This window comes from Jaculus jaculus, chromosome 7, assembly GCF_020740685.1.
Source record: "Jaculus jaculus isolate mJacJac1 chromosome 7, mJacJac1.mat.Y.cur, whole genome shotgun sequence".
Taxonomy (NCBI): Eukaryota; Metazoa; Chordata; class Mammalia; order Rodentia; family Dipodidae; genus Jaculus; species Jaculus jaculus.
The window spans coordinates 112264735-112279181 of NC_059108.1; the positions used below are offsets into that span (position 1 = coordinate 112264735).

Here is a 14447-nt window from a genome sequence, read left to right on the forward strand (position 1 = left end):
CACACACACACCCCATTTCTAGCCAGGCATGGTGGCACAAACATTTAATCCCACACTCAGAAGACAGAGGTAGGAGCATTGCTGTGAGTTTGAGGCCAGCCTGGAACTATAGAGTTCCAGGTCAGCATAGGTTAGAGTGACCCTATCTAAATATATATATATATATATATATATATATATATATATATATTTAATTTCCATAGGCTTTCTTATTAGACAACTATCTCTAATCGAATGAAGAGATCTCAGCTCCACTTATGAAATAGATGAAAAGTATATGATTTAACTGAATCTCATACTTATAAGAAATTTTGTGAGTCATGAAAGGAATTCTTCCTTCCAAATCAATTAGGAAAAAGCAAGAAAAATATGTTTTAATAAAAAAGTTTATTATGATTATTTACATCAGTTCCTTGATATGCATATAAATGTAAACTTTTACTGTTGGCATTATTTTACATATGATTTATCCAAATTCAGAGTTGATATTGTCATTGGAGTGTACAAGTAGTGAGAAAATTTTATATTCACAGAATATACATACACGTGCATCAAAATGTGCCCGTCCTTAAGCCAGTGGGATGGACACTGTCCCATTGGCCCTGCTCCTGCTCCGCAGGTGTACACTGGTGTCAGTCAGGTCCTCCGCATGCTCCTCACTCTTCTTCTCCTTCAGGCTGTTGATGAATCTCAAGGTAATTTCATCCCACTCCTCAGGCAGCAGCATCAGCAGGAACCCAATGCAGATAATGACGGTGGCAGCCAGGCGCACGACATTGAATATCACTTCCTGCTTCAGGAGGTCCACAGCTAGGGAAGAAAATTCACACCAGTCATGCTCTGCGCCTGATTCTGGGCCTCTCTGCAAAGTGATGACCGAAGCCAGTGTTACTTCTCAAGACGCCCACAAGTCATCTTCATTCCTCCTCACTAGCTATGTCTACCTTCCGTCTCTGGAGTTCATTCATCTGGAGTTTGTTTGCAGTGGTACTATGCCTAGGCATGCCCATGGTCTCCCTCTCGCTTTCTGTCTCTCTCGTTCTCTGCTTGCAAACAAATAAATAAAATGTTAAAAAATACCAGGAGCTCTCTAGATCCTGTGTATGGTTCAAATCACCTCTTCCACTTCAAAATAAAATCCCATCTCCATTAAGCAGACACTCCCAGGCTCTTATTTCGGCTCCCGAGCCTTTGATACTTGCCGCTCTGCTTTTCTTTCATGGATTTCCCTATTTTGGATATTTGGAATCATACAATGTCTGACCTTTAGGAGCATCACCTTTCATGTACCATGATTTTTTTTAAGGTTTATTCATGTGCTAACATGTGTCAATATGTCATTCACCTTTATGGCTGAATAATCTTCTTATGCATGTGTTATAGTTTGTTTATCCCTTCATCTGTTTGATGAGCATGTGGGTATTTCTGCCTTTTGGCTATTGTGAATAGTGTAGTTATGAAAATGTGGGTTTAAGGATAATTTCTAGTCACTGCTTCCCTTTTTTGGGGATTACACCTGGGAGTGAAATTGTTTAGCACCTCTCTTGCTCTGTTTGCATGAGAATCTCTTCCTTCCTCCAATCTCACTTCAGCCAGTTCGACTATCCCTTAGATGTCTCTACAGAGGGCTTCAGGGAGGAGGCCTTGTGCGTGGCACTCCTACGTACTGTCTGAGCATTCAGCACATGCCTCTGTCAAGGCCGTTCTTTCTCTACATTGTAATCACTCGATTCCTTTGGGTCCTCTCTGTGTGCCACATCCAGGGTGTGGAGGGTAGGAATGGTGCCTTACTCAGGACCTGTCACAGGACTGGCACAGTTCCTGAAGTTAGCTGTTGAACCAATGAACCCCTGGATGGATGAAAGAACACCTTTGTCAGCTCTTCTCGTCTCTGACATTGCTTTCCACTGAATATGCCTCATACTTTTGCATTTAAGAATGAGTTACTCTATAAGTTTAGAGTTGTTTCATGTATGCAGGCTTTCATTTCCAAATTTTTTTTGTTTATTTTTTATTTGAGAGCGACAGACAGAGAGAAAGAGGCAGATAGAGAGAGAGAGAGTCAGAGAGACAGAGAAAGAATGGGCACTGCAAATGAACTCCAGACGCATGAGCCCCCTTGTGCATCTGGCTAACATGGGTCCTGGGGAATGGAGCCTCGAACCAGGGTCCTTAGGCTTCACAGGCAAGTGCTTAACCTCTAAGCCATCTCTCCAGCCTTCGTTTCCAAATTTAATGGTAAACTTCTTAATGGAACAATGTGATTTCTTTTTCTCTTGAATTTATAGCCTGGATCACATAATAAGTGCCCTGAAAGAAGGAAAAATGGCCGATGAAGACTTGAAATCATGGAATTTTAAAGTTGCAATGAGTGAGCAGTTATCCAGGCAACCCATCTTCATGACTAGTTTCATCAGCAGATTTTATGAGAAAGCTTCTGCGGGTCTTCGTGGATAACCTGAGGGGGAGCTCCCACCCTGCACAGGGCCTGGGCTTTCATTAATCATCTACTTCAGACTTCTATCTTGGGATATGTTTTGTTTCCACAGGACTTCCTCTAAAAATACCATGAAATTAGGTTGTCAGGGAGAGCACATGAAACCCAAATGATACATTTGGTATTTAATCCTAAAAGCACGGCCAAGTAAAAGCAGTGTTTTTGTAGCTGCAAATTTCAAATCTGCTGCATAGTGATTCTGTTGTCTGCCACCTTCATGATATTTAAAAACATCGTCTGAGCAGAAGGACATAAATCACCGTTGCCAGAAGAAACAAGGCAGAGCCCAGCATCAACACGGGCAGCAGCGTCATCATGGCGGTCAGACCTGCGCAGGTCAGGCTGGGTACATACCTGCATTTCCAGGCACGCTGAGCACTGTGCCGATGGAGATGAGGATCGGGTAAGTCAGCACCACGCCCACATTCACCAGGATGTTGAAGGCTGTAAGATAAAGGGAGACATCTATGCTAAGGGGGAGATGGCATGCTGGCTTCTTAATGTGCAACAATCAACACTTTCTCAATGTGCCCTTCTCAGATGTCTGCCCCTCTCTTCAGTGAATCTTCTTGTTTGCAGGCGATTTGGAGAAGATTTGCATGCATATCTTACCTGAACCAGTCATGTTCTGTGGGTCCCCTTTGCTACTCTGTTTGTTTGAGCTCTTGCCAGCTGGCTGGCAAAGAAAGGTGTGTGGCACAGATGCAAAGAGGTAAAGCCATTAATTCTCAAAACTGTATGTTAGCACTGTAAGGGCACATGGGGGCAGCCAGAGGGGGAAAGTAGGTAACTGAATGAAATTGATGTTTTATTCTTTTTTTTTTTTGATATTTTATGCCATATTCTTAGGCAATTAAAAGACTCTAGTGAGACTGTTTAAAGGAAGGTCTATCCAATGGCAGGGTATACTGTTTTTCTTTCTCTATCTTTCAACGGCTATATGGACAAATGAGATGAGTTCGGTGTAATTCTCTGAATGCCAGGACCGTTTTCCCATCTTGACTGCACACAGGTGAACAGAGGTCAGGTCCATAGAGCCGACTGATGGAGCTTCCTGGTAATATTTAATTATTACCCTTTGACCATTATTTTAAATAACCACTTAACATGGGGGAGGGCTGGGATAGGAAGATTGCCATGAGTTTGAGGCCAGCCTGGGCTATACTGTGAATTCCAGGTCAGCCTGGGCTAAAGTGAAACCCTGCTTCAAAAAACAAACAACAAGCCAGGTGTGATATCTTATGCCTTTCATCTCAGCACTTGGGAAGCAGAGGTAGGAGGATCACCATGAGTTCAAGACCACCCTGAGACTACATAGCGAGTTCCAGGCCAGTCTGGGCTAGAGTGAGACCCTACTTCTATGGACTGAAAAGATGACCCAGCAGTTAAAGTGCTTGCTATAGAGCCTAATAACTTTCAAAAGATTTAGGCATGCAAGATGGTCTGGTCAGGGGGCTTTGCTATGTTAACAAATGTTCCTCCTTCATGGCAAGGTGCTATATGCATGAAGATTTCAGCCCCTTGAATCTTCCCTTGGTCTCAGAAGTCAAATATGGCAAATTCTAATAAGTTAGGAATTTATTAAATGCATCGAGGCTCTGCTGAACAAAACTGTCATTTTCTTGACTGAGCTGGGTATTTTAACAGAGTTAATGAAAGTAGGGATAACTTGGCAGAACTGAGCCCTTCTCACTCAGCAAGAGCCAGGTGGCTTCTGTGAAAAGTGCTGTCTATTTTTCCTTAGTTCTTTGGATGGAATACTTAAATTCTATTTTGACAAGAAAAAGAATGTAATGTAACTTAATGTGTTATCCAAAGCTTGCGGCTCAAGTCAAGTTGAAGTGCAGTGCAGATATGTGAGGTGAATGGATGAGGCCAACCTGTATTTAGGCTAAGGGAACTCCCCAGAGGGCAGGTCGTGGCCATAGCTGCATGGGATGGGTGTTAGTCTCTCCAAGCTGGCCCCAGCTAGATTACATCTGATTTCCAGGGAGAAGAGGGCTTGAAATAAAAACTGAAGACTGGGAGCTCTGAGGCTTCTAATCCTCTGGGGTATATAACACAGCTATCTCTTCAATATGTCACAGCCCAGCTTTGGCACAGTGAGCTCATGCATTGCTGGACCTGATTGAGCAGCTATATAATGGTGCCAAATGGGGCTATGTTCAGTGGGACGTGGAGACGCACTACATGGAGAACTCTAGACTCTGGCAGGCATGGGTGGCCCCAGCCAGACCTGGCTTGCTTAGGAAGGTGTGATAGACATGCCAGCCATATACATTGGTGGAGTGCTACTTTGCAGAGGCCAGAAATCAGAAACCATATGTCCACAGAGGGGCCAAGACTCAGTGAAATTTTGGTTATGATTGTTCCTAATTATGTTGTTTCTGGAAATAATATGGGCATTTTTTTTTTCAAGGTAGGGTTTTATTCAGGCCCAGGCTGACCTGGAATTCACAATGTAGTCTGAGGGTGGCCTCAAACTCACAGTTATCCTCCTACCTCAGCCTCCTGAGTGCTGGGAATAAAGATGTGTGCCACCATGCCTGGCATGGGTACTTTTAATTATAATATTTTCATTTTATGGCAACATTGTTGATTTCCAAATTCTGCTCTGGTTTCCCCTCAACCTAGCAGAGGTGATGAGAGATGATAGCCATACGTTTTTGGCCTTGAATAAGTACAGCTCAAGGGATCAACAGATAAGGCTTGCTTCTTTCCTTGAACATTTTCTGTTTAAAAGGCCTTCTGGTAGTGGAGTGGGAACTGATGAGACAATCAATAACCTTGCTGACATCAAGACATTTTTTTCCTCCTGAAACTAGGATGCTAGTACTATTTCAAATAACACCTTGGTAAAGAGGGTCAGGGAAGAGGTGGGGAGAGTAATGTAGGGCCAGTAAGAACTGTGGAGAGGCCAAGGGGGCTGACCTTGGATGACTGTCGGAAAGAGGGCCAGAGTAAGGATTTGAGTCAGAGTAAACACACACTCACTGGACATTGGGTTTTGCTGCTTTTCAACAGTGTGGTGAGAGCGCAGATGACATCGGAAACTTTCAGGGTATGAGGCCATAGACATTGGTGAGAGAACAGAGTCACAATATTCCGGGCTCCTCTCCCCACAAGTGCTACCGGTAGCGCACAGAGCCTGACACTCGGGTGAGGCACGCAGCCTCGGTGCTCCAGGAAGGTGGGAGGGACGACAATCCATAAGAATAAATAAATAAAACTCAAAGTGAGTTTTGCTTGGTCCTTGACTAGGCATAGTTTAGTTAGCCAGGGCTACCATAGTTAGCACATGGTGCCTTCTTCTCTCTCCTAGTGAAGGCTTCCTTGAGGGCTGGAGAGATGGCTCAGTGGTTAAAGGCACTTGCCTCTGAAGGCCCTGTTGCATGTCCACACACAGAAGAGTGAGTTGTTGAACGTGTATATGAGAGCCCGTGATAAAGGCATCCCTGCTTAAAGGTGAAGTGGATTTAAAATCCAAATCACTCCATGTGGCTTTCCAGGCCCTTCCTGAGCTGCATGTTTCCTGAATGTCATCCCCTTCCCTTCTGCCCTAATCTGCTAAACTCAGTTCTTTGGCCACTTTGGACACTGAGTTCTTTGAACGCACCATCTAGTCTCTCTCTCACTTCTGTCCATCCCACCACACGCAAACAGAACAAAGCAGGTCACATCATGAGCACTGAATAAGGCTTCCCGAAGGCCACTGGTGAACACAGTGACCGGAGCTTCCAGCTTCCCACCTTAACTCACAGCAGGTACACCTTGATAGCTCTGACCTAAACAAGCAAGAACCTGTGAAGAACCTTCTAACTGTTCAACGACATCAACCATGGCAAGTTTGGGTAACAGAGCTCCAAAGTACCCAAGGGGATCATCCTAGCTTGATCTTCAGCCACAGAAAGGTCAAGTTACAGGGGATGGGAGCTACAGGCTGACACCACTTACCCAACCACAGCCCGGCCATCCCACAGAGGCAACCCCAGGGCAGAGCTGCGAAGGACGACCAGTGCTCCACCTTGGTGAAATACAGGATGACGGGGGCGAAGGATATGAAGATCAGATTGAAGAAGCCCAAGGTGGAGATGAAGTGTGCAGCTTCGCCAAAGTTGGCACTTCCAAGAAACATCTTAAACAGGACCTGGAATGAGAAAGAAACTCCTCAGGCACACGGCCTGACAACTGCCTGCAGCAGAAAGGCAGTTCTGTCCATCTATGTGGTGGTTTGAATGTGAAATGTCCCCCCAGCCTCACGTGTTTTGAGTACCTGATCCCCAGCTGGTGGCAAGTCGGGGGATGTGGTGGAGCCTTTAGAAAGAAGGTGGAGCCTTGCTGGAGGAGATGTGTCACCCCAGGATGGACCTTGAGCTTTATTAGTCAAGCCCTTCCAGGTGTTCACCAAATCAATTACTCTTGCTACGACCCCCCAGCTGATGTGACAAGATGTGAAGCCCAGCCTCTGCTCTGCTGTGATGAATCTGCCCCTCCTGACCATAAGCTGGAATAAACCCTTTCCCCTCACAAGCTGTCTTTGCTCAGGCACTTTGTTCCAGCAACAGGAAGGTAACTGCAACAGTCTACATGATATATTTATTGACCCAGACTTTATCTATCATGTCTCCTTACCCTGCCATCGTCACTGCACTAACAGCTGTGAAGATAAGAAATTGAAATACTCTATATCCTTCATGGGAAGCAGCAACTACCATGAGGCGAACTGTTTACAGTGTTGCACATTTCTGGGCTATTCTACAATATGTAAGGCAAAACCATCAGGATGGGTAAAGATAAATAAAAGTGTGGGGCTGGAGAGATGGCTTAGTGGTTAAGGTGCTTGCCTATGAAGACTAAGGATCCAGGTTCTATTTCCTAGGACCCACATAAGACAGTTACACAAGGCATGCAACTGGAGTTTGCAGTGGCTAGAGGCCCTGGCATGCCCATTTTCCCTCTCTCTCTCTCAAATAAATAAAAACTAAAATAAAAGGAGTGTAGATGAGTCCAGAAAAATCTTCTAGGATTGATATTTTATCAGTTCTTCCTTTTAAGCATGGGATTAATCATATCCTTGTTGTGACAGATCCTGAAAACTAAATTGGACAGACAGGCTGTCATTAGGTTGTTGAGAGAAATAATGATGCCTTGGGCTTATAAGCACTTTTCTTTCTGAGCTTAAAATGTGCTTACAAACATTATGCTGCACCCTGGATTCAAAAACAATTTCTTTTTCTGTAGCATGGACACCTATATAGAGGTGACGGACAAGGAGAACCAAAGGGCTAACATGCACTGTCTGCACAGAGGCTGCAGGAGGAAGCCAGGCTGGTGCCCGAATTCCTTAGCTTCTTAAACTCCTCTTCTTCCTTTACTAATTCTCAAATACATGCTATCCAATGGAGCAGATTACGTCTGTCTGTAATTCTGTCACATGAAATCACGGGGGTTACAGAATACGAATGCTCCCAGCCTGAGTCTCTTTGGTAACCTGTTAGAATTCTCCCTATAAAATAGCCATCCTGGACTCACAGCAGCTTCAACTAATGCTTTAATGCTTTTAATGTTGCCTGAATTTATTCTTGAAAGACACAATTATGCTAGTGTTTGGTCACATCAGACATAGTGGTGGTATTTCCATTGAGGAGCGGGTAGACACTCAGGGCAAATGAGTGAACCACTTGTCAAGTTCATTTCACAGAATCAATGGGCCAAGAAATATCAATATGGAAATAGTCTTCATGCCCGTGAGTCACAGTAGTGGGGAATAACCAAAGCAGGCCTCCTGGAGGGATGCAGAAGTTAATTTCTGTCTTTCACAGTGTTTTGTTCTGCCCTTTTTTGTTGGTTTAATTTCACTGAAATACTGGAGAGGTGAAACTGGGATTGTGGTTTAGACACATCCAGAACATTGGCTTTTGAAAAAGGTTGAGCTTTAGAAGAGGTTTGAGATCTTCTGTCTGCATCCCTGCTTCTAAAATCAAGTGTTGACCCCAAAGAGCATCTTCACGGTGCTGGAAGGCTGCAGGGAGAAAGCCCCAAGACTCCAAGCAGTGGATTTGGAGAGAAAAGGTGTCCTCATTTTGCTAATGGCATGGGCTTCTTGTAGCATGAGGTCCCTATATAGCACAATGTGAGCCATCAAATAACAGCTTATTTATTATGTCTGGCACCTCCTTGAGATTAAAATAATAACCATACACTTCAGTGGGGAAAAAAGCAAGTTTCCTACTTTATGATAACTTGAGGTGAGGTGACATGGGCAGAGACCACACACCTTGCCTGGCAAGCCTGCCTCTATCTCTTCTTGGCTGTATGACATTGGGCAAGTTGCTTAATCTTTCAAAGCCTCAGTTCGTAACCTGGAAAGAGGAATAGGGATCCATGCCTCATAAGGATGTGTTAACACATAAATTTTTCTGTTAGATGCCACCATATAGTCAATAAGTGATATTACCATTGTTTAAGCACACCTAACATTTTCTAGCTAAATTTTTCATTGTGGTTTCTTGCTTTATTGCTTACACCTAAGCTATGAATGACAGCTGATTACAAATGGAGGGATCATACATACCTTATACAATGCAGACGTAGAAGCTGACCCCACTGCAAATGCCACACCTAGGATGGAGTCAGCATGAAAATTATCTGCGTAGGCCATCATGACGATGCCAGTAATAGCCATTATTGCGGCAACTATCTGTCAACAGAATGTAAAGAAACAGAAAAAGAATGCCTTTACACCCCAGATCAAACAAGCCAAGTCTTCACAGAAGTTGCTATGCCATGTGACTTACTTTCCTAACTCTCATTCTCTCTTCTTCCCTCCATGTTGACATTTAAGAGTGTCAAAAATACATCACTGTGCTCATGACACACTCAGGCATACAAGAGGAAAGCTGCACACCTTCTGATAAGGACCAGCAATTTTAGTTTAAATTTCTTTAGTTCACATTCTAGAGATTAATATCTTGTTGAAATGGATTTAATAGGAAGTCACATTTAAGTATTCTCATGTACAATGCATTCTTCATTCATTTTAATCAGTTCCCTGGTTCAATGCATGTTTCTGAACATCCCCTCAGCACCAAGAGTTGATGAGGGAGACATCATTTTGATACAGCTGAGAGGAGAAATATAGAGGAAGGGCAAAAAGATAGAGCTTCACCTTTCATGGTGATTTATACAAGAGTAACTTGAACCTCTACTGTCACCTAGAATGTCACATGGAGGCCACATTTTTGTTAACAAGGAATTTCTTTCAAATTTTCAGGTAAATGATAGGAAGACAATTTCATTTCTATTTTATTTTCTTATTTTATTATTATGCCAGAGCATTCATGAATTTCATAAAATGTGATATTCATAATTTGACTAAAGTTGTAATGGTTTATGTTAAGGAATAGGATCTTTGTTACATTTAAATGCTCACTCCCCTCATGAACGTCTGGTTTGCATTTGTTTTATCAAATTGCCTGAGTCTGGTTCTACTGGAAAATATTTCAAAGCTTCAGCAAACAGCAAAAACCAAAGCCTGGAATAGAGTGCAGTCTGCCATTTCCTCACTGACTTTAAAATCACGATGAACCTTAAAGTTGAATGGAGATGAATTCTGTGAAGCTTCAGTTCTGAGCATTCCCAAGTTTATTCCTGTGTCGGTGGCTTTTTACATCTTTGACCCTTCAGGCCCTTGTGAACATTATTAGTGAATTACTCCCTGTAACAAAATGTGACTAAAGCCCCGAGGGAAGTGCAGAGTGTGTTCCTGTTGGCACATCATTCTGATGTTTCTAACACAACACTCGTGTCACTGAGCCCCAAGCTCAGGGTGGCTCCACACTGAAGTGTCCTTTATGAAAAGCAGCAGGGGCACTTGAGAACGGATGCCAACAGCTCAGCAGAGGGGAGTCATCTTCAAATATGCTATCTGGGTGGAGGGGTGCTGCTCGATAGAGGTGATTCTTGTGCTGAGAAAACAGCGTGTACTTATCACTGCTAGGTGTGTGTTTGCATGTGTCTCAAACTACAGGAGACAGGACTTAATACACACCAATGAGGTGTCAGGGGCATTTTCCAAATCAGAAGTAATACATTTGTAAATGAACACACCCAGGGGGGTGTCTAGAGCTGGGAATTCTATGAGGGCTACTATTTTCTTTGGTTTGGGGATTTAGAGTTCAGGCAGAAATTGCAACTATGTTGGGGCAATCTGATTTCAGAGAAATGGAAAGACATGTGATTTGGTTTTGTGTATTTAAATTACCTTCATCAACTAAAATGGTTGTGCACACATTTCCCTCAGAAGACTAAACACGGAAGATGAAAAGATTGATTTTTTTTATGGGTCAACTGTCAGTGGTGTTATCTTGATCAAATATTAATGTGATTACTTCAAGATAAGGTTAATAAAACACTGTTAATCCTAATGAACTTTAACACGACATGATTTTTCATTAAAACACTTCCATAATGTATAATATTTTGTGTTTAGGCTATTGTGTATGATATATAATTCCGGGTTTAGAGAACTATGCACATACTCTCCTCTGCCAAAAAAAAAAAAAAAAAGAAAAAAGAAAAAAGAAAAGAAAAACAGAAAAGCAGCCTGTCTCAAAAGTGATGAACATAATAAATACAATTAGCTCTAAAATAGGACTGTAGGTGGGAACTCTTCCTTTTCTGTAACAGCCATTAGTAAAAATATATATGCATGCAGAAATTTTTGTTGTAAGTTTTCTCAAGATGAGTGGATGTGGCTAAAGATGACAACATTTTGTAGCAATTCAAAATAATAACCACAGTGATCATGCCTCTTAAGGGGCTCTATTACTTGTTATATTCAAGGGCTCCTAAAAATACCCTGAACTACTTAAATTGACATGTCAATTACTCCAGTGTCTATTTCAATTGCCTCCATGGGGAGCAGCATTTTTCACATTAGGGGGCCCAGATAACACTGTTAGGATCTGAAAGCATGCAAATTTGAATATTTGAGATGATAGAAAAAACTTTCTCTATGGTATAAGCAATAATTTATAGGAGATATACATACATACATATATATATACATATAATTATATATATTTATATATATTATATATAAATATATTTTATATATAATATATATATATATATATGTAGTAGGTTCCTGGGGAGTGGATAAGCTAAATTATTTCTACATTTTAATCTAAAATTTACAATAATCATCTCTATGGTATTTAAAAAAAATTCTTGACATATTTTGGATTAACACAGCTGAAAGTGAAGGGCCAGATCTTTGCTAATCTTGAAAAATGCAGGCATGTGTTGGTCAGAAGGCCTTTTTGGAGCAACTAGTTAAATGACCCCAGAATGTCTCTACTTGGCACCATTGCTTTGAGTTCAAAGAGTCCATACATATCCCAAGAACAAATCCTCTAGGCACAGTACAGAGACACACATGTCTTCAGAGCCAGCTGTGCAGGATGGCTTAGCAACAGCGCAGTCTCAACAGAAGCACGCAGGATGAGGGCTCAGCACACGAGGTAGGCGTCTTCAGAGAGCTGGCGTCTTCAGGGAGCTGGCTTCTTCAAGACTGTGTCAGATTCTCACATGGTGGCTACCAAAGAATGGTACTGGGATATGTTAGCCCTCATAAGACCTCCTCTGTCAAAAATGCACCACCTAATGGTACCACCTGCTCAGCTTCTGCAAGGCATGACTCTCATGGCAGCTGATTCCAGTTTTGTTTCTTGAACAACCAGAAATGTCTAAGCAAGATGGGAAACTCATCATTACCATTATCTGAATCTAGTTTGGATGAGGATGTTAGTAACTGTTGGAACCACAAAATTGTCATGATCCCCATTTTTACCTTCCCAAAGCTATATCTCTCCCATCCTGGTGTGGTCCACCACACAAAAAGGATTTATTTGGTCCATGTCCCCAGCATGCCCATAGAGTGGCATGGCTTTCTGAGCCAGTTGCCTTCTTCTGCAGGCTTTGGGGAGCCCTCTGTGTCAGTGTCAGAGACCATCAGCAGCAGCGGAAGACTGAGGCCACTGAAGCCCATTTCTGAAGTACAAAAGACATTTGCTGCTGACACTGTGTTAAACATTGCTGTGAGTTTGAGGCCAGCCTGGGACTACATAGTGAAATTCAGGTCAGCCTGGGCTAGAACAAGTCCCTAACTTGAAAAACCAAACAAAACAAAAGAAGAACAGGGTTTCTGGTATTACTTGCCTAGCAGTACTGCTGAAATGTACCTTCCATCCAATTCTTTCAGATCTAGATGAGCGGTTGTAACCCAAACGTGCTTCCTGCACTTTTGAAGCTAGAGGAGCACTGAGAAACTTTACTGGCTCACAGCAAACTCTGGAGTCCAAAGCTAACAAAAGCCCCCAGAATGCAGTCTTAGACTACACTGGGACAGTGGCTGTGCCCAGGTTCAGTGCCACAGGTCAGCATTATGGTTGAGACACATATTAATAGTGTGGACAATGAGAGCAGATTTTTTTCTCTTTCCTGTGGGTAGTATTAAGTAGATCTATTCAAGAAACTATAGAATCCTTCAACTTCCAATCTTCTTAGACTTGAGCTTCTGTGAAGAATTCTCTCTTTTATTTTCAGCCAATTAAATTGAACATGAGCTGAAATGTGAGGAATAAAAAAATAGGTGGTGCTCTGTCGTTACTCACGTGATGTGCCCATGAAAGGGAGTCCCTTGGACGCTGGTAAACTCCAGTAGGGCTCTAAACCCTCCACGTCTATTTTATGTACATAAAATCATTTGAGCATGGATGATGTAGATGTAAGAGAGGGAAAGAAATCTCCAGAGGGAGGAGTAAAGGATGTATGTGGAGGGTAGACACATTGACGGGTGTGGATTCCTTATGAATACCAGATCTGATGGATTTCAGTTTTCTCCTCTCTTTGCTCTATGCAAAAGTCTTTGTTGCCATGCATTATGGTGCACACCTTTAATTCCAGCACTCGGGAGACTGAGGTAGGAGAATCGCTGGGTGTTCGAAGCCAGCCAGAGGCTACACAATGAATTCCAAGTCAGCCTGGGCTACTGGGAGACTCTGCCTTGAAAAACAAAAAAAACAAGCAAACAAACAGATGTCATTGTCGAGAAGGACAAATCTCATGGTCTTTCCTCTGCCCAAGATGTGCGGGTGGACAGATAGCTCTTGCTGTGCAATATTAGCGTAGCGGTCACTGGGCTCTGGGGTCTTGTTTTAGAGCAGTTGGGCCTGATTAGAATCCAAACGACAGATTATGCAATAATAAAAATAAAGTTCAGCTGTCATTCTCCAATCAATCCTTTGTAGATCTCAGAAACACTCCTAAAGAGCTACATTTTTTGGAAGTTGACGCTATAGAAACCCACATGGAAAATATGTGGTTACCACATTGAAGGAACACACATTCACTCCTCAAACCTGGTAAGAAAGTTGGGGTGGACTGAAGCATTCTTCAACTAGCCTCTCCATACTTCAAGGAAATTTGAAAATGGGAAAAATTTTGAAGTCACAATATAAAATATAAGAGAGGGACAAGAATTTAAAGAAAGGTTTCTAAATTTCTGGTCCTACATGTAGTTCTCACTGGATTGAACAAATACCCATGACAGAGAAGAAAATGCAGCTAATGGCACTTTTCTTAGTAAAGGACATCTCCTTTTGTTTTGTTTTGTAATGGTGGTACTTGGGCTTGAACTCAGGATATCTTCATGGTGGACAAGTGCTCTACAACCAAACAACACCCCTGCCTCAAGAAGTTGTGTGTGTGTGTGTGTGTGTGTGTGTGTTTTAATATAATGGTTTCCCCAGATCTCACAAATTCAACAAGTATAGTTTAATAAAATGAAATCTCAGCAGTGGGAACACATTGCAAGAGGTGGAATATCACTTCCCAAAATTTTTGTGATTTTTTTTAAAAATATGACCTTTTAAAGAAGTTTACTTCC

At 42.3% G+C, this 14447-nt stretch overlaps 1 protein-coding gene across 1 annotated transcript in view; it reads right to left on the minus strand.

The window, feature by feature from the left end:
* Positions 1–449: 449 nt before the first annotated feature.
* Slc35f4 (solute carrier family 35 member F4) overlaps positions 450–14447 on the minus strand; it is a 260362-nt gene continuing 246364 nt past the window's right edge. The window contains exons 5-8 of the mRNA XM_004649220.3: positions 9072–9197; positions 6452–6644; positions 2852–2941; positions 450–810 (exon numbers count right to left, since the gene is read on the minus strand). Of these exons, the coding sequence (XP_004649277.2) occupies positions 569–810; positions 2852–2941; positions 6452–6644; positions 9072–9197 (651 nt within the window). The 3' untranslated portion in view covers positions 450–568. The remainder of the gene's footprint in view (positions 811–2851; positions 2942–6451; positions 6645–9071; positions 9198–14447) is intronic.